This window comes from Corylus avellana, chromosome ca1, assembly GCF_901000735.1.
Source record: "Corylus avellana chromosome ca1, CavTom2PMs-1.0".
Lineage (NCBI taxonomy): Eukaryota > Viridiplantae > Streptophyta > Magnoliopsida > Fagales > Betulaceae > Corylus > Corylus avellana.
The window spans coordinates 3542381-3569276 of record NC_081541.1 but is presented as its reverse complement, the minus strand read 5'-3'; the positions used below and the strand labels follow the sequence as shown (position 1 = coordinate 3569276).

General features: G+C 37.4%; 7 protein-coding genes across 7 annotated transcripts; 4 read left to right on the top strand and 3 right to left on the bottom strand.

Moving 5' to 3' along the window:
• Positions 1–136: 136 nt before the first annotated feature.
• Positions 137–10064, bottom strand: LOC132167853 (uncharacterized). Its single transcript, XM_059578888.1, has 22 exons — positions 9743–10064; positions 9520–9648; positions 8993–9160; positions 8816–8899; positions 8458–8508; positions 8175–8231; positions 8011–8093; positions 7763–7886; positions 7614–7673; positions 6799–7041; positions 6443–6523; positions 6197–6344; positions 5538–5665; positions 4463–4510; positions 4201–4331; positions 3899–3981; positions 3178–3281; positions 2687–2757; positions 1839–2143; positions 1477–1664; positions 807–1004; positions 137–630 (listed from the first exon to the last, which is right to left on the bottom strand). The coding sequence occupies exons 1-20, from the start codon at positions 9989–9991 to the stop codon at positions 1510–1512; spliced, it is 2502 nt and encodes an 833-aa protein (XP_059434871.1). The 5' UTR covers positions 9992–10064; the 3' UTR covers positions 137–630; positions 807–1004; positions 1477–1509.
• Positions 10065–13036: 2972 nt separating this feature from the next.
• On the top strand, positions 13037–15004 carry LOC132165216 (UNC93-like protein 1). The gene is made up of 2 exons (XM_059575706.1): positions 13037–14383; positions 14476–15004. The coding sequence occupies exons 1-2, from the start codon at positions 13227–13229 to the stop codon at positions 14705–14707; spliced, it is 1389 nt and encodes a 462-aa protein (XP_059431689.1). The 5' UTR covers positions 13037–13226; the 3' UTR covers positions 14708–15004.
• LOC132165227 (uncharacterized) lies at positions 14671–18184 on the bottom strand. The gene is made up of 2 exons (XM_059575713.1): positions 17674–18184; positions 14671–17565 (listed from the first exon to the last, which is right to left on the bottom strand). The coding sequence occupies exons 1-2, from the start codon at positions 17788–17790 to the stop codon at positions 17260–17262; spliced, it is 423 nt and encodes a 140-aa protein (XP_059431696.1). The 5' UTR covers positions 17791–18184; the 3' UTR covers positions 14671–17259.
• A 1160-nt stretch (positions 18185–19344) lies between these two features.
• LOC132167744 (NAC domain-containing protein 14-like) lies at positions 19345–23474 on the top strand. Its single transcript, XM_059578769.1, has 5 exons — positions 19345–19523; positions 20552–20817; positions 20891–21193; positions 21278–21436; positions 21537–23474. Exons 1-5 carry the CDS (start codon positions 19361–19363, stop codon positions 21849–21851), a joined length of 1206 nt encoding a protein of 401 aa, XP_059434752.1. The 5' UTR covers positions 19345–19360; the 3' UTR covers positions 21852–23474.
• Positions 23475–23589: 115 nt separating this feature from the next.
• Positions 23590–24250, bottom strand: LOC132167746 (multifunctional methyltransferase subunit TRM112 homolog B-like). Its single transcript, XM_059578771.1, has 2 exons — positions 24151–24250; positions 23590–23983 (listed from the first exon to the last, which is right to left on the bottom strand). The coding sequence occupies exon 2, from the start codon at positions 23981–23983 to the stop codon at positions 23633–23635; it is 351 nt and encodes a 116-aa protein (XP_059434754.1). The 5' UTR covers positions 24151–24250; the 3' UTR covers positions 23590–23632.
• Positions 24251–24583: 333 nt separating this feature from the next.
• Positions 24584–25434, top strand: LOC132166976 (uncharacterized). The gene has a single exon (XM_059577854.1). It carries the CDS (start codon positions 24819–24821, stop codon positions 25215–25217), a length of 399 nt encoding a protein of 132 aa, XP_059433837.1. The 5' UTR covers positions 24584–24818; the 3' UTR covers positions 25218–25434.
• Positions 25435–25951: 517 nt separating this feature from the next.
• On the top strand, positions 25952–26678 carry LOC132167518 (glycine-rich cell wall structural protein 1.0-like). The gene is made up of 2 exons (XM_059578519.1): positions 25952–25996; positions 26307–26678. The coding sequence occupies exons 1-2, from the start codon at positions 25952–25954 to the stop codon at positions 26676–26678; spliced, it is 417 nt and encodes a 138-aa protein (XP_059434502.1).
• The last annotated feature ends 218 nt before the right edge of the window (positions 26679–26896 follow it).

Here is a 26896-nt window from a genome sequence, read left to right as displayed (position 1 = left end):
TGGAAGTGCCATGAAAAATGACAAATTATCATCTGCTCCAGTTAAAAACCTTCCCCAGATGAAACTTTTCTCAAATTTTTCTTATTTTTTATTTTTATTTTTTGTCACGGCATCTGGGGAAGTGAAACGAAAGATGTGAAAAAGTCTCAAGGATATCGATGTTTAAGATGCGAAGTCAAAATAAAAATGTATAATGGCAGCCTCCACTAGCTACCTCACATCACATTGCACCCATTGTGTACAAACTACCAGAACTTTTGGGCCTTCAGCTACCCACTCACTCCCAAGTGCGCGATCAAAACTTTTGGTTCCCCACGCAAGATGTGAAAAAGTCTAAAGAACTTGCACAAAAAAATTAAGTTAGCTTTTATATACAAAAATATACACCATCCCAAATATATAATAGGAAGGCACCCTCAATCATGGTGAATGACAGCTATTAGCCTTCCTTTCCCTCTTTTCTTCATAAATCTATCCAACAAAACGGCCTTACCATCCCAAAGCCAATTTCAGGATCTCTGGTCGAAGACACAAAATGTGGCCTATGAGATGCTCAACAAACATAGTTTTATAGCTTCCATCCATTTGACAGGAAGTCAAAGTTATCTGCACCAGCTAATATACAGTTTCCTGTTGATAAAGATTTTCATGAGATCATATTCGCATTTGAAAACAAGATATAATCATCGATCATCTGAAGACAGACAAATAAGATAAAGGGATAGCATTTCTTCATTCTGGTAGATGTTGTTTTGATTGTCTATTATTCAAATAAATGTTAAGTTAAACAAAAGCACATATTGCACCTTTTCTGTAGTCTCTCCAAGAAGTCAGAGTTCAATACTAAACCATCGTCTAGTCTCCACTAGCATACGGGTTCTTTGTTTTCTGGCCCTCAGTCTAACACTTCTTCAGTGATTCCTCACCTTGAGTGCACGTGATGAAAACAGTGTTCAACATGATCTCACTTTCGTAAAAGTCATGACATACAAGTTAGAAGATTCCTGCATATGTAACACATGAGAGAGAGAGAGAGAGGGAGGGAGGGAGAATGATATATTATCAGTCGTAGAAATACTACATTTTGATGCCTGTATAACACCCAAGTACTGAGATCAGATAATGGGAGCTAAAGCTGGTGTAAAATGGGGTACTGGAGAATCAAACTTAAAGGTCCATAATGTCTTTGGAGCATGTCTGTATGTATACATAGATGAATTCCTAAATCTTGATATAATGATTTTTTTTTTTTTTTGTTATTTCCAATTGTATTGTAGTTAATTAATTAATAATCAGGGTCTTTTCATCCTTTCCTTGCGAATGTATTAGATTAACTACCTACTTATTTATTGTTGACTAATTTAAATTGAAATAACCAACACTTGCCCTGGCAATGTCCTTTGAGATTGCTAATTTAGACAGGGAATGGAGACAGCAGAAAATGTAAGCGACTTGCACTAGTAAAAAAATGCTTACTTATTCACAAGGACATGCATGAATCATTGTTAGTCACGTCTGAATCTCAGTCAGCTTTAACTTCAACTTCATGTTACCAGTTTGAACTACTATTTCATCTTTAGATGGCTCCACTCTTAAAACTGTCGCCCTCCTCCCAAGAGAAGAAACATGCACCATATCACCAACCTTGGGAACCTGAGACTTCTCTGCAACATATATAGGTTAAAGAAAATCTACTCAAGAAAAGTTCAATGACCTTAAAAGATACAAGATTAAAGTAGCATAATTCATGGATTGTAAGAAAATTGAGCTTAGCAAATGTTATTCAACTACAGGCAGGGTGGACTTGGCAGAAGATCTCATCAACTCTAAATGAATACCTGACTGTGATTGCTTGATGTCTTCAACAAAGGATGTGCTCTTATAAGCCATAGGAGGTTCATTGTATTCTGTTGTATCATGCTGGCCATTAATTGCCAATGTATGCCGGATTTTATTAGATGGAGTTGCCTGTGAAGATTGAATTGCAGATGCACGAAGCTGTCGCACTTTCTTATGAAGAATAGAACGTGCCACTGCTGCAGCCTCAGATACTTCTTGCGTCTTCCTCAATCTTTGTTCAGCGCCATGTTCCATTATCTTCCTTCTAGCGAGCAACAGGTTTTCATAGAGATCTTTTGAGAGCCTTTAGTCACATACACAAAGAAATACCAGATAGACCATCCATCAGAGCACAGATTTTTCTGCTACTCTCAAAACAAGGCTAGCCATATTAATGATAAGCATCAATCATTACCAAGCAAGTTTAACATAGCTAAAATTACATTGATTTGGATGATTGAATGCCATATGGAGATTATTATTCTCAGTGGCTTGTTCTTGTATTCTTCTTATTTATCACAATGCAATTTATCAATGGATTATCTACATGCAATGCCAAAACAGTTTTGCCCATCACTAATTGTTTCTTGGCACCTGTTTTGGATTTCTAGAAACCCAAATATTTGATATTTGGGACACCCAGTTTATATATGCATCGACAGTCAAAATTACCCATTACATAGAAAAGAATTAGTTTAGGTTTTACCAGAGAAAAAGAGGGGGGAAGGGGGGTGTTTCTTCTTATGTTGCATTATATTAATAATAGGGAATGCTTAACACACTTCCATATGCAATAGTGTGAAACTACAGTACATTAGAAGTTATTTTTTTAGCAAGAAATTCTCACATCAGATGATGTTGTGCTTCCTCTAATTTCTCCTTGAAATCTTGCTTTAACCTTTCCATATCAGTTATGACCTGCATTAGAATATAACAATAAATTCTAAGAAATATAGGTGACATCTTAGTAATTCAATTGAAAGAATAAGATATAATTATCTAATATCTGCAAATGCAATTCCAAAACTATACTTAATATAAGTTAATTACAGCATTTCTATATAACACATTAAATCGTGTAGCTCAAAATAGCAAAAGTCTACTTTTGAAATTATGAAGTATAGATAGAAATTTTAACTGAAACAGCATTAGAACAGATGGGGATTACTTTAGCTGAGATGGGCACCATAAGTCCTTACAAGAAGCTTTCTTAAGGTATATATACAATGAAAAAAATAAGATATTTCTCCAGTTCAAGAAATAAAGAAATAAACCTCTATGGACATATGGCATTTCTCAAATACATAAGAAAAACATGTATGAGCTAATTTGCATTACCTCATTTATCTCTGCACTAGCTGCACCATATATTTCCCGAGCATTATCTACAATTATACTGGGCAGTCCTAACCTTTCAGCAATATTGATTGCATTTGAACGCCCTGCAGTAAAATCTCACTCCTTGAGTTATAGCTATCATAATAAGATACGATTAAAGAATATACCTAACAACCCCTGGTTTCCTAGTGAGAAGATTGAGTAATCATGTATTTCTAGGGATTTCAGTTCGTATTTTCCCATACCTAATGCTGCACTGTATTATCATGCTTCTAGTAGCAGTTGCCCGTCAATGCAACTACATTTTAGAAACCAAATGGTCCAAATCCCATGCATTTAAAACTTTAACAAACTATTGAGACAGAAACATGATTTTAATTTAACCTGCTGATACAGATCAGATATTATTTGTGATTTGGATCACCATGCTATGTGGAACAGAAATAGAAACACAATCACTGTGTGTCACTAACATTGGGATGTTTTGGTAAAAATTGGCACTGTATCAGTTGGGTCACTTCGTTGAAATAGCCAACATATTGAGTCATTAAAACTTTGCAATTGTTTGGGGATAGAATAATCGTTCAAAATTGCAGTCTTCCCATCCTTTTTTTTTGTGGGTATCTTTTTAACACTCAAAAGGAAATCAGATAAAAATAGGAAAAAGAAAACTAAAAAGTAGCAGCATAAATGAACGAGGTCCAAAAGTGATAGTGAAAACCTGGTATTCCCCAGAGAATCTTGAAAGTTGGTTTCAAGTTGACTTCATCGAACTCCATGCATGCATTTTCGAAGGCGTCATTACTGTTAAGAAACAATCTCAAGAACATGATCCCAAGAATTTAGGGCTGGCAACAAATAGTCTTTTTGGCCCATACCAATTACCAAGCATGACAGTGAGCCATAACTTAGCTTCAATTAACTTCATAAAGACTAAATTCCTTTCTTAAACCACACAACTTAAGCAACTGAAACGTGACATTATCAACACATCAGCCTCATCTTTATATGTAAACTAAATACCTGTATTTCAGGGTTTTGAGTTCGCCATGATGTGTTGTAGCTATTGTCAACAAAGCACCACTTTCAGCAAAAGATTCCAGTAATGACATCGCCAGAGCTGCTCCTTCAAGGGGATTTGTTCCTGCACCAACCTAACAAATACAAAAGGAATATAATCCATATACAGTCATCGTAAAAATAAGTTTGTTATTCTTTCTTTTTTGCTTTCCTCATAATTAGTAATTGAGTTTCCATACTGCAATCAAGCCCATTTAAAACTTACTTCATCTAGTAGCACCAATGACTGAATTGTTGAGTGTGATTGAATTTCCTGCAAGATGTTACAAAGAAATTGAATGTAAACTTTTCATATGAAAAATTAAATAATGTATAATATAAAAATAAAAATCATCCACCACACAAGAAAGTATTTAATTCGAACCTAGTAAACAATCAAGAGTCTCTTTATTTAAACTGCTGTTCTAATTAAATGGCGATTGTACCCAAATGAATTCATTATCTAAAACCCTCATTGGTTATAGGGATTTATATATCCATTTATATAACAAACTTCGAAGAATAAAAATTATGGTTACTGGCACTGACATACTGATTAATGCAACGAGCACTGAATAGGAAGAAAAATATAATAATCTTCAAGAATAGCAGAGGCTTCTACCATCCCAATTACATGCATGTCTGACCTACACAAATTTCCAGTATCAAGTATCGCTTACAAAAACAACTCTTAACGAGATACTGGGCTGCATGTCTAGTAAAACACATGGAATTGACAATAATGCACACAAAACCTTTCAACTTAGATACCGGTTATACAACTGTAAGGGAATGAAGTAAGGAACACTGTAATTGAGATAACATACAAGCATTTACATATATGAAAACCAATAAGCTAGATTCCCCGTGTATTATTTCCCATCATTTCCCATCGGAGCAAGAAGAGTTTCAAGTCAGCAAGAAGGATACATGCATAATAGCATGCCATAAAGGTAAAACATATTTAGCCAATGAGTTCATGGCAATTGATTAGAATGTACACACACAAGATGATAACTTCAAAATTATATGTACACACACAAGATGATAACTTCAAAATTATATGTACACACACAAGATGATAACTTCAAAATTATATGAACACACACACACATATGGAATCAGATTGAAAAGTCAATAATGGTGAAAGGGGGATGTAATCTGCTGACTTGCATTGAAAGTGCAGCATTTATAATGCTCTAGCTGTAAGCGGTTTATGACGCTCTAGCTGATAATTTTTATCAAAACAGAACTTTAATTCAATGAGATGAGAAATTATCTGGGAAATATATTATCCTTACACTTATTCGTTTCAAGTGGCCAGAGAAGGTGGACAAAGACTGGGATAAGGACTGTTCATCCCCAATGTCAGCAAACACAGCATCAAACCAAGGGATTTTTACAGATTCAGAAGCTAAAACATGAAGACCTGCAGCACTAAAGAAATGATTATGATAGTGTGTTGTAGAATAAAGATCTTAAAATGATAAAAGGAAAAAAAAAAAAATAGCACTTAGTGGGACATTTATTGCAAATCTTCAGCTTCACTATAACTAAACTTATTGGGAGTATGAATCACATGGCTGGACTTACGATTGCACAAAGTTTCTAGTCATCAACATAGGGAGAAAAACTAGTCAGAAGTCAAGGGCAAACTTGGTATATGTTGGCAGAAGTTGGTTATTTGGGGGTGCTAGTAGAAAAGTTGACAGATAATTGCATTTTGGGTTTCATATTTTAATTCATAAAAAGTCTGCAACTTGCTGTCTGGCAAGTTTTTTGTATTTCCTATAAATATATTAAGCTTGTCATATATGTCCAAGTATCAAGATAAAGGCAAAATATACAAGTAACATGGTATAATCTCTACATGATTGTGATTAGTGAGACCTGTAATTAAAATTACAGGGCCATTTAATAAGAACTACAAAAAAAAAAAGGAAAGAAACGTCACACAAACCTGATTTAGCCATCATAGCTGCCAATCCGACAGTCTTTAAGCAAATGGTTTTGCCCCCAGTATTAGGGCCAGTTATAACCAAAACTCGAGTTTTATGGTCTATAAAAAAGTCTACTGGAACTGGATGAGCTTGTTGAAGTGCAGCAACCTGGCAACCAGAAGTACATTTTCCTTGAAACAAATGATTTAATTATAATTATAGGCAACTGGTTATATGATTTCCAAACCATATTATTAAAAGGTTACCTGCATTTCTAAGGATGAAAGATCTATATCTGTTTCTCCTTTTTGTGCCATAATCTCGCCTTGCTGTTTTCTCCTGATTTCCTAAGGGAAAGAAAACAAAGTAATAATAATGAAACATCAACACGTGGCATTAGTGAGAACTTAAGGGCATAATGACTAGTTACAACCACCTGAAAGGATTTTTCTTCAACTAAGTAAACAACACAGCATGTAAAAAAAGAGAAAATCCTAACCTCAACTTGCAGTATCTAACATACTAATTCAGGAACCAACTAAACACCCCCCACAAAAGAAAAAAACACAGGGAAAAAAGAAGAAAAGAGTTGACAAAACCTTTTGGGTCCTGCATAACTTACTGCAGTAGCATTACTGACATCCTTCCTGGCCTTCTGCAAAGTTTGCCTATGCTGCTGAAGCAATAAAGGGTTATAAGCTTTTGGCATATACAATGTCCATTCCCTCTTAATGGGGTATGATGTCTTTGAAATTTTGTCTCCTGATAGGTACATGACAGAAGTAGAAGCGCCTTTGCCTTCCAGTAGAAATAAATCAGGACATGCACCTCCAAATGAAAGACTGTAAGTTGCTCGAGCATTGACCTACATGTTAAGAACCACAAATTAAGCAACTAAGGAATAACTAACTAGAACATTCAGTTGATGAAATATCTGCAAGGGCATCATGAAATCAAAACTCAAACCAACAATATTATCAAATGTTTGGATGAGCATATTAAATGGATTGCGGGATGGCTTAGATATGTGATCTTGAAGGGTCATGGCACATAGCTCGTGTGTAAACCTCTATCTTTGAGGCACTATCCTCATAAGGTAAAGAAAGGTAATGTTCTCAGCTTCTCACCTCCACCCAGTTTTATTACTTTCCTTTTCCAATCTATGTATGTAAGTAATACATTATATTTAGAATGTTTTAGCAGAGTTATTTGTAAGAATTCCTTTAGAAGCACTAAAGGAATCCACACTTGACTTAATAAGACCCCAGCTCAAACTTTTATAATTGGCTGGACTAGTAATGTTATTTATGTTACAAATGTCATTCAAAAAGCAAGTGCTGGATAAAGCAGTGGAGCTGGTCTCGTCTTAGATACAGAGAGGACAGAGAGAGAAAGCAAGAGAGGGAGAGGGCAAGAAAAATGGTGACAGACGCCTACCACATCCAGTCGGATTATACAGTTCAATAACTTTTCAATGTCATCAAGATCCATTTGCATCTGTGCAGAGAAAACAGCAACATGAAAAGATAAGGAGTGAAATTATTGTACAGCCAATGGAAAGAAATTTCATCACGTGATACAGATACCTTTTCTGTTAACATTGAAAGCACATCTGCCTCAGCCTTTGCCACAGATGCCCTTGCTTGCTGCAACTCATCATTTAAAGGAACGGCAGAGAGTGGCTCTATAATGCTTCCTAAGCCTGAACCACTACAACAGTATATACCCCTCAGGAAAGAAATATAATGCAAATAGATTATCACTAGTTCAGATAATCAGAGAGTGTTTGCATGAGCAATGATTGTTGAGAGTTATACAACAAAATTTTATGGACCTGGATAACAGTAGACCCTTAAAACTTGTCAGTTGATCAGCCCCTGATTTTATACACCACCTGCCATCAATGTTACTCACTTCCTGAACCAGTAATGGTATAATTATCAGGGAGAAAAATCATGAAAACACAAAATAAATAAATTTTTATTGCATGCTTCTTACCATAAATGGTGTTTCATTCTTTTCATTCCTAATTAGGCTGTCCATTAAATCATATATCTGAAAAGAGAAGGCAATAACATATTTTAAGATGAAATTATTGATAATAACATAGAACAATAGTGATTTTAAGCTCTTGCCCAGAAGTATACTAAATCTGTGCAAACTTTATATGCCTACTTAAACTGCCCCCAAAAAAAAAAAAAAAAAGCTGGCAACAGCTCAAAGTTTCTATCTATCCAACCAACAACAATGCTTGAAAATAGAATAAAAAACTGGATTTTACCTTTCTCTCGAGCACCCGCACTTGATCACGTGATCGTCTCAGGGTTGAACTCTAAAAAAGTGAACAAAAATTTGAGAAAGAAAATAGTAAGATTAGAGAATATGCAAATAATCTGACTTATGAACCTGACAAACATTTCAACATGACAAATGACAAACAAAACCAACCAAAAATTATATTGCCAGTAGACAAGCAGATCTTATAAGTTAAAAACTTTTCTCAACAAAAACAACCGTCGTCTAAAAAAAATCTACATATCACAGAAACCATCTCAACTAGAGTAAATCAATAAAGTCCTAGGTGTCACAATATGCATAACCACAATGATGAAAATTCTGTGAGGTAACAGTGAACAAACCGCAGAGTCTTTAACAGAGCCATCTTCATCTATAACTTGCTGTATCAACTTAACTATTGATCGATTTATGACCAATCCCATTATCTGCATGCAACGTCCAGAAGAAGTAAGGGCATGCAAGAATTCAAAAAATATGGAGCAGTAGGTTCTCAGATTCAATCTTAATGCTTTATTTACCTCTTCTGTGAGAGGCATGAAACGTCCGTACCAATCTGCATCTTCCTTAATTGCAGCTTTTAGATTAAGCTGCAAAGTCTCGGCAAGCTGTAGCAGAGCTGCAACAGCCATTGCCTCATTCCCATTGACCGCCAAACTTCTCTGGACTTGTTGGATAGCAGATTTCACCTTCAAGGACAACATAACAAACACTTACAGTGCAAGGCCATGAATAATTTCAAAGTGCAAACATTCAAATAAGTTTTTTAAGAGCAAGACAATGAATCTTCCATGTACAAATGTTGAAGAGTCAATTCCTAGAAGATAAGCAACATCGAAAACCATGTGGCAGTTTCACAACAAATTACAATGAACCCAATTCTAGATAAGAGCAAATAAGACCGTGCACATGGTGATTAAAGCCTGAAACTACATATATGACTGAATGCCGCAATGAAATCCGTGGGTTTCCAGCGCCTTCGAGAACAACAATCATATATATTGAATTATAAGAAAAGATAGAACTAAACAAGAAACAGTGCACTAACAAGAACTGCATCGATGGTGCCGAAGTCCAAGCTGCAACCACCGTGCTTGCACATTTCCACGGCCGCGTTGGTCTCCTCCAGAAGCCTCAGGCTCTCTTCGTATGTCTGATTCAGAGACCACAACTGGGCCTAACACAGAAAACAGCACAAAGAAAAGCTGTCAAATAAAGCAATATTGAATGAACATTGAGAACGAAAGCTAAGCAGAGGATCAAAGAGATACTTTCGTGGCTTCGCGGCCCAAAGAAGTGCCGGCAAAGGATGCCACGGCGTCACAGAGACTGTCCCATTCGAGAACTCTGAGGCTGTCGTAGTGAACCGAGGACATTTTGTTGGTAATAGAAAGGTTTGCTGAGAGTGAGGATTGTTTGAGGAAACATTGGTTTTTGAATCTACGGGGTTTGATAATGATAATTGGGAAAACAGATATGGTGTTGGCGGTGGAATTAACAAAGAATGCGCAAGAATTCATCTCTCTCTCTCTCTCTCTGCGCTTTTGCCCCCCAGACCGTTGGGAAGATGAAGAGGGAAAACTTGTAGCGGAGGTGGTGGTTGGATAGGAAGGGGCACGAGTGGCTTAGGAGTTTTTTTTGGTCACGTTAACTGCTCTTCCATTTTTTGGTAATTTTAATTTTTTACAATTTTTTTTTATATATATTTAAAAATTTATTATTAAATTTATAAGATCCATGTAACGATGAATTTAAAATATATATATATATATATATATATATAAATTAATTTAAAAATTAGAAAAATAACATTTAATTAGAGGACTCTAATCCAACAGAGGTTACTACTTGTAGGAAAATAATAGGATATGAAAAACGTCCCAAAGGGGTAGCTCAATCGGCTGTGAACCCCGCCTATGAAGCGGAGGTCACTAGTTCGAATCATCCTCCTCCTTCCCTTGTGTGGACATGTCAAAAAAAAAAAAAAAAAGATATGAAAAACGAATAAGGCTTTAGCGGTAATGGGCTTTTTTCTAGCGACTTGGGTGAAGGTAAAAGGAGGGCATGGTTTGGACTTTGGAGTCTACATGATGATGCTAAGGGACAAGACTCCTGTCCATTAATTTTTTTTTTCACTGGTTTTATATTATAGTATTATGTGGTTTTAAGTGGATATTATTTTAAAAAATAAAATAAAAAAATATTTAGCCCCATCGATTCCTTATTTCTCTCACCGTATTTTTCAAAAATAATATCCACCTTGAATTAAGAAAGAAGACCTAACATTCTTTCTCCTTAATGTATTGTGCTCTTAGTAGAGCTATCCGTATTGAAAGAGAGTCTACAAATCTTTCATGTTATGGGCCCATTTAGGCCTACTTTTTACTAATGTCCCAACAAAAAAGTTGGGAATCTAGGATCAAGTTATGACTATATCTGTCTTGAAGGAGAATTAACGAATCTCTTATATTGCGGGCCGTTTAAGCTCCTATTGACCGGTGTCCCAATAGGTGCCATTATAATTATGCATAGATAAAACGTTTATTGAGTTTGTGTCACGTTTGTAGATTGTGTTAAAAATTGTTAATTCTAAATGTCGTGTGGCGGATTTGAATCATGTCGAGGTAAAAGTATAAAATTATATAAATCAATTTTAATCCGATTCATTTAATTAATTTTATGTTAAATTCATACAAATTTCAAGGGCGTAACTATTAATCTTCGCATACACAACGTGTCCAAGTCTAACTAATAAGATTTGCGGCATGCGAAGCTTAGAGTTGTGAGAAGCAGTCATAAAACTATTTAGATTATATATAAAATTATATAAATCAATTTTAATTCAACTCATTTTAATTATGTTTGTATGAAACTTGTACCAATTTCGAGGTCGTAACTATTACTCTTCGCGCGTGCACAACGTGGACCAAGTCTAACTAGTAGACTTTGCTGCATGCGAGAGTGGTAATGATAAGATCATGCTCCAAATTATTCCTCTTAGGACCATTTCTTTTCTTTTCTTTTTTCTTTTTTTTTTAAAAAAAAATTTTAGCAATGTTCTCTTGCGGTTGTCAACACTTGCTTATCTTTAAATTGCCAAATAGTTTTGTACGTAGTCATTAGGAGATTGTAAGTTGCTGCCGCGCTTGGCATTTCATTATCATATTGATAGAAAATTAATTTGGTATTATGTGAGACGGAGCTTTCAAATGACCATTGAGATTCTTTTAACACAGAAGCAATGCCAAAACATTCATCAAGTCTATTCTATATGAATGAGAATTTTTATGTCTGATTAGTGTAAATTATTCAAAATTTTATTTATTAATGTTCTGATTAAGCTGAGTCGAACAATGGATTATTTGCAATTTCTACCGTTTTTGTCATTAATTTCTAACAGGTAAGTTAATCATACTTAAAGTAGAATAACCACTGTGATGGTCGCCTCCGCATTTAAAAAAAATATACAGACAACTGACAACCAGAGACCGGATAGCTCATGAATGAATGGCTTGCTGCCTGGATTATACTCTTTGCTTCGGAGTGTCCGCTATACATGGTGCTGTACTTCTGTCTTGCTAAACTACGTCGTTTTTTAGTTGGATTGTGTGTTACTTATTGTTCTTCCTTCGTTTTTATTTTTTTATTTTTTTATTTTTTTTATATATATTGTTTCAGAATGAGAATAAATAAAAATTCACGTGACGCTATATTTTGCGACCGTCTGGCCGGCCGTCACTTTGAAACAAATACAACCAAAAAGATAAAGGTGAAACAGAATCTTGGACCAGACCCACACAAATTGTTAATTAGTCCAATTGGTGGGCCATAGCAGGTCCCTATCCACATGAAAAATCTTGCCTAAAGATCCATTGGATGGCTTTGTTTGTTTATGCACTGAGATTCAGACTTTTTACACGGCAAACCAGCTAGCTAGGCATCACTTGAAAAGAAGATTGTGCTACTTAGGCAAAAGGCCAAATAATATATTTCCTCTCTAGCGTAAGATTGCGCCAACACAAATATGTCACCTAGTTAGAATGAAAGATTTATGCTTAATGAGATATAATTTTTAATTGATTGAGCTATCTTTTGAAAACTAATAAGATAGTTTAACTTCTAAGCAGGGTTAGAGTTTATATAATTTATATTATAAAATTATTTATAACTTAACGTGACATTTATAATTAACAAAGAATCTAGCTTGTCAATTTCTCTTAATAATTTTATCGGTTAATAATTGTCTTTATTACATACAATACAAGTAGTTAATGAAAGAGAATAAGTAAAACCCGTACCTACTCCAACTATTCGAGCTACCCAAACACCTGCCACTAGTGAGAGGCCCGGCGTGTTATCCACCCGTATTGCATATATACGGGTAAATATTGCTGCCCATATCTAAATTATAGGGGAAATGGAGAGAATCATCTTCCTATTTTAAGGTATAATAAACAAAGTACAAAGGAATCACAAACCATGGCAACTAAGTTGTAACCAACTGTCTATCTGTTCCCCGTTTGGTTGTCTCTCTCTTTTATATTATCGTAAAAAAACATTTTCCTTTGCTAATCTTAGTAAATCAAACAGTTGTTACCTATCCACGACTTGACTCCAAACGCCTCCCCTATACATTCAGAGCTTCAATTCTCGTTTCCCTCAAACACCCAGAGTCAGAGACCCCTCTCTCTCTCTGATCCCCAATTCTCTGTGTCTTACCAGTTTCGAAGCCTCCGCCATTTTAAGCAATCTTTGATGGGTTTGGAGGGAGATGAAGAAATGGCCGCCATCCCCACCAAATCCACGTTCAGGTACAACTCGCCCTTCGTCCAGGTGTCCCTCATAGGCCTCGTATGCTTCTGTTGTCCCGGCATGTTCAACGCGCTCGCCGGCATGGGCGGTGGCGGCCAGGTCGACCACTCGGTCGCCAACAACGCCAACACCGCGCTCTACGCCACCTTCGCGGTCTTCGGCGTTCTCGGCGGAGGTATTTACAACATCCTGGGCCCGCGGCTCACCCTTGTCTCCGCCTGCTCCACCTACGTCCTCTACGCCGGCTCTTTCCTCTACTACAATCACCACAAGCACCAGGACTTCGCCATTGTCGCCGGTGCGCTGTTGGGCGTCGGCGCGGGCCTCCTCTGGGCCGCACAGGGCGCTATCATGACCTCTTACCCTCCAACACACCGTAAAGGGACGTATATCTCGCTCTTCTGGAGTGTATTCAACATGGGTGGCGTCATTGGCGGCCTTATTCCTTTCATTCTCAACTATCATCGCGGCGAAGCCGCTTCGGTCAACGATGGCACCTATATCGGTTTCATGGCCTTCATGGCGGTCGGGGCGGCTCTTTCTTTGGCGATTTTGCCACCCAGTAAGGTGATTCGTAATGATGGGACTCGGTGTAGTAACATCAAATACTCCAACGTTAGGACAGAGTCGATTGAGATTTTCAAGTTGTTTCTGAACTGGAAGATGCTGCTCATAGTGCCTGCCGCTTGGTCCAGCAACTTTTTCTACACATACCAGTTCAATAACGTTAATGGGGCGTTGTTCAATTTGAGGACTAGAGGGTTGAACAACGTGTTCTACTGGGGAGCGCAGATGTTGGGCTCGGTTGGGATTGGGTACATAATGGACTTCAGTTTTCAGAGCAGGAGGATGAGGGGGTTTGTTGGGATTTCTGTGGTTGGGGTCCTTGGGACTGCTATTTGGGCTGGTGGTTTTGCCAACCAGCTCCGGTACTCGCGCAGTCACACGCTGGAGAACTTGTTGGATTTTAAGGACTCGGGTGCTGATTATGCAGGGCCATTCGTCTTGTATTTTAGTTATGGATTGCTGGATGCCATGTTCCAAAGCATGGTTTACTGGGTGATTGGAGCCTTGGCGAATGATTCTGAAATCCTTAGCAGGTAATGGATATGATGAGTCATGTATCTATGGCATGTTATTATTATTGAGCATCGTCTATGAAGCTAATTTTATTTTTGTTCTTGTATTGCAGGTATACTGGGTTTTATAAGGGAGTGCAGAGTGCTGGAGCAGCGGTTGCTTGGCAAGTTGATACACACAATGTATCATTCATGTCCCAATTGATTGTGAATTGGTGCCTCACTACAGTTGCTTATCCATTATTGGTGGTTCTTGTCATGTTGGCTGTGAAGGATGAGGCAAAGGGTGAAGAGGGAACTACCGACGAGGCTACTCCTACGTCAGCTAAGCCTACCTATACATGACATTGATTATGGAGGGGTTTAATTCTTCTCTCTCTTTGTTCTTGTGTTCTCCATAATGTCATCTAAATGTTTGGAAGTTGAAAATTTCATCTACGGGTGTAAATGCTATTTATTACTGTCATTAATCAAGTTATAGGGTAATGTTTTGTGCAGAATATTTGTCCCTACTTCTTGTCGTGCTATTTTTATACATAGAATTCTGGTGGGTGGCTTTTGCCAGACGGCTCAGAACCATATGAGCGATCTTTTCTTTTTGTTTTTAATTAGGAGATGAATACTATCCCATCCATTCAGATATCCCTTGCGAATTCTGGAGTACTTTGAAATAGCTTGGCTTATAACCAGTGGTGCATCTATTGCAGCATATTAAAAGAAAAAGGTTGAGATGCTAAAATCACTAGCTTTCATACCTTTGCGATGATCACTAAGTTGGCCCCTTTTCAGTGGACAATAGGATGGATTGATTGGCTGAGGGCTTATTATACAGGACCCTTAGAAAAACCTGCTTAATAAACACCAAGCAAAGCCCCATGTAATCTTTTTTATTTTTTCCTTAGAAAAAACTGATTCCACATATATGTTTTGCCTAGTAATCCAATAAAATCTGATTCCATGTACTTTAATAGAGATTTACTCGGTTTCTGAACAGACCTGATTAGAAATATTGGAAATGAAGGAGTACTTTCTTGCTCAATGTCATCAATTTGAAAATTTAAAATGCATCAGAGTTCTCTGTTCATTTTGCTATTTCTCTTGGATCATGTTCAGGTTATGGTTTGGATTGTCACCTAGCAGGGTACTAAAGAGTATGGTATTGAATTTAGACATATATGCAGGAAAGAGTGGAATTTAAGGCTCTCTTTAGGTGAGTTATCAGGTTTCCTATGGTGATACAGATGATAGCTGACCTTACAATGGCGATTGAACTGAATAACTCAGCTGGCACCTGTAACAGATCTATTATGACCACTGGATTTAGTGATTTATCTTAGTATACAATAAATATTTTAGACCATGGTGGAACATTGACAAAAGGACCACACTCCAAGGGGATTTGCCAACCTAATGAGCCCTGTACCCTGCCCTATCCACATATATATATATAAAGGATGTCCTATACCACTGTAACCGGATGATGACCATTCTCACCTGTTCTTCGATCTGTTGGAGGTAATGGTAGGGACTAGGGAGCTGGACTTCAGCTAGTGACTAACATGTATTATTTCGTAGTATTTTGAATTTGACCTGTGATTGTTGAAAAACTTGATCCAACTTACTATGTTGGCTACCAATTGAATTTTTAGATCTGGTCCTACAATTCTCAATCTTGTCATTTTATTTTTCAGAAATAAAATGTTACGAATTCTTATCCCTTGCATGGAAAACGCACTAGCTACTGCCTTAGGTGGGATGAGGGTGAGGCTGATGATGAATATATTGAAATCTTCACCAGATCAGAGAGAGAGAGAGATAGGAATGGTACTACAAAATGTATCCACAAAAAGTTATAGAAAGATACTTTCAACCATAAGAGGTAGGGGACCCCATAGGGCATGGGCCGGAGGTTACAATCTTCTTGCTGTACAAACTTAATTATGGCGATGGTGGTTGTTGCCTTCCATCCACATTGTTTTCAGCTATTAGATTGCAGCATTTATTCAATTCTGAGAATATTTAAGTGAATTAAATTACAATAATAACTATATGGTTATGTGGTAATGTGCGTAGAGTGTGAGATGAGTTTTAGTCCATTAGATTGGAATGGTAGGCTAATCTATAAGATGTTCAAATACAAAATGTTTCTCTGAATGCTGCCTTCATCTGGAAGGCCTAGGGCTAATATCTTATTGAATCTGCTCAAGTGTTGGGCCTAGGGGTAATTCTAAAGAATTAGGGTCATACTGAATTCTGATATAGCACTATTGATGCCATACATGTCAAGTATCTTCATGTGTAGAAGGTTATGGTGAGTGGGAATTGACCTCACTATTATTTATCCACTTTCAACTGACACAAAAAACTACATAGAATTTTATTGTCAAAAACTAATGTGTGATTCTACATGCGATCTGTTAGAATATTAATTAAATGATTAAATCAATCATTTTCTATCAATTTAAGCTTTTGAGATAACCAATGACTTAACACGACTTATGGTACTGTTTATGAAAGAATGATGTGAGATTCCATCCAAGATATTCATGAAACTTGTTCAGATTCTTGGTCTCATCTCATCATTTTTCTCTTTCTTTTTCTTGTGTTTTTTTTCTTCTCATCAGAAGATAACTTCTTCTGTATGTCTATTGTGCCAAAAAAGTGATCTGGAGGAAAGGGATGATATATTTGCCTAATCTTTTGAATAACATATTTGATTCCTAAAAACCAGAAAAATGGTTTAGTAGGGATATAGCAAAAAATTATTTGGTAACATAAATAAAAGTAAACTTTCAGGTGTTGATACATGAGTTCCAAAAAAACCAGGCTCAAGTCAGGCAACCATCATCACCGTGATACATCCATCTCTGCTGCAGGTATATTTCTTTATTCTTTTATCATGCATTGGCAAGAAGTGCCTCAATTTTATCCTCTGAGCCTGGAGCAGCATCTGGTTTGTCAGCCTCGGCCTCAACTTGCCCCTCCTTTGCCAGCTCTTGGATCTCATTACCAGCCTCAACTTTGTCCTTTGATTCATTGACAGTGGGGGCGTCAACTTTGTCCTCTGTTTTCTTGGCAAGCTCTTCACCGGCCTCCGCGGAATCTTCTGGTTTGTGCACTCTATCACTGATCCCTGCGGAAGCGGGGGGGTCTACCACAGTGTCGGCCGTTGTAGTCTGTATCTCACCTCCATTGCTGCTATCCTGCAATCACATATCAGTAAAAAGAAAGAAACAATGAAGCCTTATCAGGAGTAACCAAGATAATGGTCTAGTGGGACAGAATGTAATGTTATGTTATGCAATGCATACTAGAGCAACAGTCTCGCCCTCGGCCGCTGCCGCCTTCTTGTCGGGGGCAGAGCCCTCAGCAGGGAGTGGCTCCTGCTGGACTCCAGAATCCTTGGGCTTGCCCGCACAGCCTCCCATTGATTGATGAAGTTTGTGGGAAGGGTGGGCGAGTTATGGAGGTGGATGGGGTGAACTGAAAGACCTTTGTATGATGAATAAGGATGTTTGAGGCTGATGAGGGACAAGAGGAGGAGGTGAGAAGGTAATATAGCCATGAGGTGCAGAATATTTAGGAGTCATTGCTGGTTCTGCAAGAGCATGTTAGCCTGGCCAATCATGGGGTTTGTGGCCAAAATCTGGTGTGTGACTTTTTCGTACGGACAGCAAAGTTTGCTTCTGCGCCTTTCATGGTGGGTATGCATGGAGAGTATCCGTTGTAGTTAGTTATGGTAGTTCGTCCTGTGGTATTTGGTTACTCTAAAATTAGAACTTTTTCTCACGAAGGTGGTCGTCTATGATATTCGAATAAATTCCCAAGACAACTTTATGCAACTGAGTTCAAAGAATTCTACAAACTAAATAAATACTCTCTCTCTCAATCCTGAAATCAATAAGTAGAATAAATAATCAATAAAACATAGGACGAAAAAAGATAGAGAAATATATATATATATATATATAGATCATAGAAATTTAAAGAGAAATTTGGATTGTGTTTCATTACACGGTTGACTAATAGCCTTTTCATTTCATGGTACAAATTTTGGTTTATTGTATACATATATCATTAGATTTATAAAATATAATCCAAACCACTAAATCCACTAAATCTTGCATATATAATGATTTTTTATGATTATTTCCCACATCTAACTTGGCCTAATAATTGTCTAGTATATGAGATTGCACTTCTCCCAAGAATCGATTGGAATAAAACTCCAAATGCTCTCTTCATAAAATAAAAAATAAATAAATAAAAATTGACTACTTAAGGGGTCAATTCACCAAATTTAGAGTTCAAATGACCAATTTGAAGTCAACTCAAAATTGTAAATATTAAGAAAAAAAAATTGAGATTATGTTTGAGTAGTTTAAATAAGAATAAATATAATTATAAAAAAATTATATTACAAAAAATAATATTAACCAAAACAAATTTTGAGGTGGCTTGGCGATTTTGAGAGTGGTTCAGCCAACCTTTATAACATGCGCGGTATGGGAAAAATCACTTAGGGTTCATAAGAGTGGCTGAGTCACCCTAACATATATATATATAATTTTTCAATTTTTTTTATTAATAATTTTTATTAGTTTGGTTAAAAAAATATTTGAATAAAGTTGAAATTTTTTTGAGTTGAAATAAGTCTCATAAGAACAAGCTTCCCAAAGAAGATAGAAATGCAAACTTCTCTAAGAAGTTATAGTAGGAGTGTGGGACCAACTTTTTTTTTATTTTTTCATATAAAATAAGAGGGATCAACTGCTTGCTGTCTGTCCATCGCGCTTTCTCTGCTTTCTTCCTCACTCTCTTTTGCTCATACCAACTAAACTAAACACCTCCTCATTCCCTCATCGCCTCATCCCTTGTTTTACTGAGAAAAAAAAAAAGAAGATATTTTGTGTGCATTCCCTTTTTTTTCCGCATTGAATTTTTTTTTTTTAAAAAAAAAAGAAAAAAAAAAAAGAAGAGAGTTTGTGTGCGCGCGTGATGGGCGTGTTGTCTTTGAATCTGCCACCGGGGTTCAGGTTTAGTCCGACGGAGGAGGAGCTCATCAACTGCTTCTTGAGGCCAAAGATCAACGGGAATGATGAACAAGTTTACTTTATTCCCGAAGTCCACTTCTTTAAATGGGAACCCTGGGATTTGCCAGGTAGTCTTCTTCTTCTTCTTTCTATCACACACCCAGACTCCTTTTTATTTTCCTTTCTTTTTTACTTCACTGCAAAAGTTTGTGATCTTTTGTAATACTTTGTGGTGAAAAAGTAGGAAAATGTTTGCACAAAAATCAAATAAACACACTATAATCTTCCATTAGCCCACTAAAAATTCAAACAATTTATTATCTTAATTCAAAAGTTACAATTTTCATCAAAGATCAAACTGAAGAAAAAAAAAAAAAAAAAAAAAACTACAAATACAGTTAATTCTCAATTATAATTATTTTGAGAGAGTTGTGTCATTCTTGTTGAAGAGTGAAAAAAAAAATAATAATAATAATAATAATAATAATTTAATTCTTGAAGTTGTAGTTTTTTCTCAAATAAAAAACATACACATTGAAGATTAAGAAAAATAATTACTTCAGATTTTAGGTTGTTATATTTGAAGAGTTGAGAGAGAAAAAAAAAAATTTCGAAATAATTGAGAGATCTTTATTTTGTAGGCCTTATTATTTTGTAGATAATCTATTATTAATCAAATTATTTTTCAATGGCTTATTATTTAGAAAAAAATAATTCTTATTTTATAAATTATTTATTATTAAGTGCATGTCGAAAAGAAAAAAAAAAAAATCGTCTTCTCTAATGAATTAAAAATATTAGAGTGACTAAAAGTATTAATAAATAATAATTTAATTTGTATTATTTATTTCCTTATTTGATTTGGATATTAATAATACTTATTGTGTATTAAATGTTTAAATTAATGAAATCACATAGAAGAAAAATTATTGAAATATAATTAAATGTCTTTAATTAAAATAATTTAATGATCGGTTTACTCTTAAAAATTGGTTCAAAAATTATGCCTTAAAAAATCAGTTTATCCTTTAAAAAAAAAAATTTTCACCACATGTCGCAATATTAATACACCATTGAGAGTACTTCGGCTATATATATATATATATATGATGTGCTCTCAAAAAATAGTGCCGGGTTTGGTTTCTTTTGAGTGTAGATTTATCCGGCATAAAGACGAAGGATCTAGAGTGGTTCTTCTTCTCACCACAGGACCTGAAGCATCAGAATGGGAATCGGTTGAACAGGGCAACCAATGCTGGGTACTGGAAAGTGACCGGTAAGGATCGGGAAATCAAGTCTGAAGCAAGCTTGATCGGAAAGAAAAAGGTTCTGGTATTCTATAAAGGCCGTATGCCAACGGGCGAAAAGACCGATTGGGTAATGCACGAGTACCACAAAGCCCCCGGCACAAACCCCGGTCAGGTTGGTTTTCTATCTCTCGTCTTTTGTCATGTTTTCTTAACAAGGATTCACTCTGTTGATTAACTTTATGCAGAACACCTTTGTCCTCTGTCGTTTATTCGATAAACATAAAAAGAGTGTCAAAGGACCAAAATTGAATAAACCTGGATCTGCCGTTTCATCTTCTACCTCGTCCAAATCTTCTCTTGAAGAAGCAAAGTCGAAACTAGCAGTGGCTTCGGAGCAAGCTGAAGATTATCGAACAATTGATGAGTGTTTTGATACTGAAGATTCTGATAGAACCGAATCTGACACTAGAGCACCTGTTGAGGGTGGTGACAACAATTTTAATGCTTCCGCTGCAGAGAATCAAGTGGCACAAGTTATAGATACTGAGGTGAGAAAGGAATTGAGTTTCAGATTGAAACAGTTGTTAAATTAATTAAATACTAATCTTGTTCGTTCATGTTTCTTTTATCAGGTTGATCTGCAAGTGGAGGAAGAACTACAAATGCTGCAAAATCCACTAGATTACAACCCTTTGACCCCCTTAACTTCACTCCTCAAATCTTCTCCTGAAGAAGAAGCAGAGTTTAAGTACACTGCAAAAAATCCAGTGGCCGAAGCAACGGCGGGCGAGGTGAGAAAGACACTGAATTCTTGCTCAACAGAATAAACTCGTATCTTCCAAACGCAGTTAAGTAACTATCTCTCTCGTTTGTTCATGTTTCTAACATCAGGTTGATTTGCAGGTGGAGGTAGACTCGAATATGTCCTACGTCCCACCAGAGCCACTAGATTGGAGCTTGCTCTCCCCGGTACACTCGCAGATGCAAAATGAGTTGGGTCCTTTTTGCATGTCTGACCCTGTCACCAATGACTTAAACAACAATCATGGTGTGGTGTGTTTTCAATATGGCACAAATGATGGAGCTGCCTATATCTCTCAGTTCTGCGATCGAGATGAGTACTTTCATAACTATGCCAGCAGTCAAAAGAATCTCGATTTTGACGGTGAGACCTGGAAACATAAAACACTCACGAAAACACATTAACAAAGAGCCCATCTTTGATAGGATAGGATAGCAATGAATATAAGACATAGCCAGTATAAGCCTGCTTTCTTAAGGACAAGTCCGTCCCATTGATAGAGTTATTCAATTTGCTGATAAATTTCCTGATGTTATCACCGATAAAACTCAACTCCAAAGATTTTTCGGGTCATTAAATTACATTGCTGACTTCTACAAAGATATGAGGAAATATTGCAAACCCTAGGTTGCAAAGTAATCCTCCTCCTTGGACTGATATTCATACTTCATTAGTCAAGGAGATTAAAACTCTACCCTGTTTAGGTATTTCCATTGATAATGTTTTCAAAATTGTTGAAACTAATGCCTTTGAAATTGTTGAAACTGATGCCCAAAACCCCATTTATTAAACACGAGCAAGCATCCGCCTATGTTCGTGTTCCCCATTTCCAACACCTATTTTTTTGTTGAGATTAATTGTGCTTCTATTAAGGACCCATCCCAATTAGCACTTTCCTATTTCCCTCCTCGCTTTCATTGGGCTTTTGAACATCTTTTGAAAGATCTCTCCTATTATACCAATATTTTGTTGCAGACTGGTTCTAAAGCTTCTTTATCATAGTGTCTATTTTGATAAAATTATTTCTGAAAAAGATTGGGGTGACCACCCTTCCAAGCTTAGAAAACTCTCCAATATTGATATTCCCTTTACTACTTTGATTATATTGAAGCCTGGTTTAAAATTCAAGTTATTCCAGACACCCAAATTTGACCACTCTTGGTTTGTTAAATTTGATGAACAATTTGAGGGAATATTGAAAACCTTGAGGCATGGTAGAAAGAATTAGACGTTGAATTAGACTATAAGCAGAGAATTAGAGAGATCCTGACCATGAGGCATGGTAGAAAGAAGATATCAACGGGGAAATTGCTAATCAAGTATAATTTCTTCCTCGAGAGATTGTTCGCCCTAAATTCAACAGCAAGTTGAAAACCATAAGCAGAGAAATTAGACAGATCCTGACCATGAGGCATGGTAGAAAGAAGATATCGGCAGGAAAATTGCTAATCTAGTATAATTGCTTCCTCGAGAGATCTTTTAAAAATTTCAACAGCAGGTTGAAAAAGCCATAAGCTGAGAATTAAAAAGATTCTGACCATGAGGCATGGTAGAAAGAAGATATCGACATGGAAATTGCCAATCAAGAAGAATTGCTTCCTCGAGATATCTTTCAAACATGTCAACAGCAAGTTGAAAACCATATACAAAATTAAACCATAAGCAGAAGATTAGACAGATCCTGACCATGAGGCATGGTAGGAAGAAGATATCGATGGGAAAATTGCTAATCAAGTAGAATTGCTTCCTCAAGATATCTTTCAAAAATTACAACAGCAGGTTGAAAACCATAAGCAGAAGATTAGACAGCTCCTGACCATGAGACATTGTAGAAAGAAGATATTGATACGGAAATTGCTAATCAGGTAATTTTCTAATGATCAAGATGATGCTCATCTGCATGGTAAAAACTATAGGTAGGGTATTTCACATTCTGGATATCAATTTCGGTTGTATGCATGTAATCGCAACTGTTCTGAATCTGCAAGAGATATACATTGTGATTTTATATATTACTGTTATTATTACTACCATTCCTATTATCTTTGTGATCAAATAAAGTCACAAGTAGACATGGTTTTGATGCCCCTTATATAGGATATCATGTCTGTGTAGCCAAAAGCCGTATCAGAAAACAACCACGAAGAGGAAACAAAAGTCTCTTAATTAAGTAACCTTACCAGATTCAGACCTCGTCTTCAAGAAGCAGCATATTGGGAATTCCTTGACTGACCGGGAAGCGCCGAGCGGTCTCGGGACAAACGAGCGCGTCCTTCTCAAGGTGGAGCTCCAGAAGGGCGTTGTGGAACTTGTTCAAGAAGTTGTCGGAGTCGAGCATGGACGAGTCGGCCACCTCAGGGAGCTGGGCAGCATCTACGAGGGCCTTCCACTCGATTATGGGGAACACGTTTCGGAGGAAGCCGGCGTTTAACTCCACTTGCTTCTCTGTTGCCTTCTCCACCTCAATGCGGAGAGGGAAGCCGTTGGCCGCGCCTTTGATGTTCGAGGAGAGCATGTTGTGAGTTAGCAGCTTCATCTAACAATTCATTGAACATTAAAACGTGTAAATCAGAACCTCAAATTCACAATAGGACTATCCAAAACCCTAATCTCCAATTTCCTTCAATTCACATCAATCCAATAGAAATTAACTGAAATTAATATCCAAAATACGTAAAACAAAAATTGGTCATATTACATTACCTAAAACAAATCAATTCGACGAGATTCCCAAATCGGTCCGGGTTCGGCTCACCCGACGGTTATCGGTCGGATTTCGGACAAAATGCAGTAATTCCGGTCCTGTAACTCATGCATGCGGACGCTTCCGAAACCCGGTATCTTTTTGTTGTATTGCGGCTTATTGCCTAACAAGACGAGCCCAATTGAGTGATGGTCTCGGATTGGGTTTGGGCTTAATGAGGCCTCAATACTCATGGCCCACCTTCTTTTTTATTGGGTTGGTAGGCTGTTTGGGTTCTCAGTGGGTCTCCAAAGGACTTTCCTCTCATCACTTTGCAAAAGAGCTCTTATTTTTTCAAACAAAGTTGATGAAGAAAGCAAACAAACCTCAACCAATACACACAAAAAAATAAAAAACATAAAAAATAAAAGCCCAACTGTACAGCGGTTAACCAAAGAAAGATGCCAAGCGTGTGACGGAAAGAACACCTTTCCTTCTTTGGACGACCGAGATTCTTTCCTCACAAAATCAAAATCCCCTTTCTTGCTGAATTCCTTCTTCCGTGCTTCGTTCCCCAATTCCCAAACCCTAATTGCTTCAATAAGGGTACGAATTGGGGATTTTCTTTCAAAGCCGAAGCGTCTGGGCGATTTCTAAAAGTTCTCGCCTTTGCGAATAGGCAACCACCATGAGCCCCCAATTCCCCAAACCAACATGCTCTTTCCTCATCATCATCACCATCGCCATAATCTTCGCCGTTAGCACCATCCCCACCGTCCGATCAGACTACATAGCCTCGGTTGTTGGATCCTTAGAAAAAAACTACGATGACTGCATCCAGACCAAGCCCGCGTCCTGCCCCGTGAACTGTTTCCGGCCCAACCCGGTCTGCGGCACCGACGGCATGACCTACTGGTGTGGCTGTCCCGACGCCGCCTGCTCCGGCACCACGGTCGCCAAGATGGGTCACTGCGAGGTCGGCAATGGCAGTGGCGAGCAGGGCCCTGTCTCGGGCCAGGCCCTCCTTCTTGTCCACATCGTCTGGCTCATCGTGCTCGGCTTCTCCGTCTTGTTTGGGCTTCTCTGATGGGCTTGGGAATTCTCTGGGGTTCATATCATTGATTGATTGGTCAGTTTTTTTATTTTTTTTGTTTAAGATTTTTTTCTGAGAATTTGGGTGCGTGTGTGAGAGAGAGCGGCAGTGCATTTCTTTCTTGTGTACGTAAGAGACGAATATATACGGATAGGGATTGTATTTTCCTCCTATTCTTTTTGTTATATGTATAAGCTTCCATTCTTTTCTTTGTGTTTGTGTTGTGGGTTTGATTTTGTTTTTCATTCTTGTTCAATTTGTACGAGTTATTGGAGTTATCATTACGTTTTTCTTTTCTGTATGGTGAAGAATTCTAGATAATTCACCCCGTATCTTCTTAGCTCCTTCTAGGATGATGCTCTTCATAGTATAATTGTGTGTGTGTGTCGACTTTCAGATTTTGTTTATGCATTTTTATACACATTTCTAGTATAGTATGTTCTTTGAAACTATTATTTATAGATCAATACATTTCATGCGCCTGCCACCTGATCCTCCGTCCTCTGTTTATCATATGAGTTGTTGTGTTTGTTCATGAGGGTAATTGCCCTCTAGCTGGAGAAGGGATATGAATGAGGAGAAAAGAACAAGCTATCAATTTTGTAGTCAAAATTTGAAGAAAGAAAATAATCCAGCTTGAAATACTTTGCATCGTAAGTAGAAGATATATAATGCAATATGAACTTGTCTAAACATTTGTACTGAATCAGAATTTAGCTTGAGCTTGAATGCATCGTCTCTTCCTTTGTGAATTGTGGTGTACGTTTGGTGCAGTAAGTTGGATGTGCATTGTCTCTTGTCCATTCAATATTTTACTTTAAGGTGGAGATCATGAAAGTTAACCTTGTTTATATATATATATTTGGGAAATTGTATATAAAATCCTTAGGTAAACGCGCCTTTTTTAAAAACTCCCTGGGTTTTTTTTTTCGAAAATTTACTCCCTGGGTTAATGGAAATGACAATAAAATCCATGCCGTCAAAAATTTTTAACAGCCGTTAGTCAAATTCAAAACGCACCGTTTCACCTTATTAAAATATTAATTTTTTTTAATTTAATTTTAAAATTAATTTAAATTCCAGAGAGATCGTAAAAATTTCCCAGAATTTCCCAGATCTAGATTGGAGGAAGGCGGTGCTGGATCATTGGGTGGAGGAGGTAAAGATGCAGTTGGTGGAATGGCTCGAGGGGGAGGTGGGGATGCCACCGGAGGTGTAAGGGATGCTTGCGGAGGAGAGCCTCCTAGTGGTGGTGGCAGCGAAGATAAAACTGGAGGGGGTGATCTGGCAAAGGGGCAGATGGTGGGGGTCATGCTGGTAGCGATGGCGGTGGTGAAGTTGATGGTGGTTGGCGGAGAAGGTGGCAGTGAGGTTGGAGGTGGTGTTAATACGGGTGGGGGTGAAGCTGGCGGGGATGGAGGAGGAGCAGCAGGGGCTGGCGGTGGAGGAGACTGAGGAGCTAGAGTTGAAGGGGTTGAAGGGGATGAAGGCACTGGGGTGTCAGTAGTCTGAGTAGGCGTAGTTGAAGAATTCGACGGAGCAGGGGAAGAAGGTGGTGGTGGTGAGGTGACAGAGGAAGTTGGTAAATTCGCACATGAGAGGAGGGAGGGGTTGTGGAGTCCATCTTCCTATGGATCTTTCCTAACAACGACAATGCACTACTACAGTTCCAT

Excerpts from the sequence above, each read along its gene's own strand:
- LOC132165227 (XM_059575713.1), bottom strand. The coding sequence starts at position 17,790 with ATGGGAGGCTGTGCGGGCAAGCCCAAGGATTCTGGAGTCCAGCAGGAG. Across the intron at positions 17,566-17,673 it reads AGGGCGAGACTGTTGCTCTA|GATAGCAGCAATGGAGGTGA; the intron begins GTATGCATTGCA and ends ATGTGATTGCAG.
- LOC132167744 (XM_059578769.1), top strand. The coding sequence starts at position 19,361 with ATGGGCGTGTTGTCTTTGAATCTGCCACCGGGGTTCAGGTTTAGTCCG. Across the intron at positions 19,524-20,551 it reads GGAACCCTGGGATTTGCCAG|ATTTATCCGGCATAAAGACG; the intron begins GTAGTCTTCTTC and ends TTTTGAGTGTAG. Across the intron at positions 21,437-21,536 it reads CCGAAGCAACGGCGGGCGAG|GTTGATTTGCAGGTGGAGGT; the intron begins GTGAGAAAGACA and ends TTCTAACATCAG.
- LOC132167518 (XM_059578519.1), top strand. The coding sequence starts at position 25,952 with ATGCATCGTCTCTTCCTTTGTGAATTGTGGTGTACGTTTGGTGCA. Across the intron at positions 25,997-26,306 it reads TGTGGTGTACGTTTGGTGCA|AGAGATCGTAAAAATTTCCC; the intron begins GTAAGTTGGATG and ends TTTAAATTCCAG.
- LOC132167853 (XM_059578888.1), bottom strand. The coding sequence starts at position 9,991 with ATGAATTCTTGCGCATTCTTTGTTAATTCCACCGCCAACACCATATCT. Across the intron at positions 5,666-6,196 it reads AGCTATGATGGCTAAATCAG|GTCTTCATGTTTTAGCTTCT; the intron begins GTTTGTGTGACG and ends TTAGTGCTGCAG. Across the intron at positions 2,758-3,177 it reads CTAGTGCAGAGATAAATGAG|GTCATAACTGATATGGAAAG; the intron begins GTAATGCAAATT and ends ATTCTAATGCAG.
- LOC132166976 (XM_059577854.1), top strand. The coding sequence starts at position 24,819 with ATGAGCCCCCAATTCCCCAAACCAACATGCTCTTTCCTCATCATCATC.
- LOC132167746 (XM_059578771.1), bottom strand. The coding sequence starts at position 23,983 with ATGAAGCTGCTAACTCACAACATGCTCTCCTCGAACATCAAAGGCGCG.
- LOC132165216 (XM_059575706.1), top strand. The coding sequence starts at position 13,227 with ATGGGTTTGGAGGGAGATGAAGAAATGGCCGCCATCCCCACCAAATCC. Across the intron at positions 14,384-14,475 it reads GATTCTGAAATCCTTAGCAG|GTATACTGGGTTTTATAAGG; the intron begins GTAATGGATATG and ends CTTGTATTGCAG.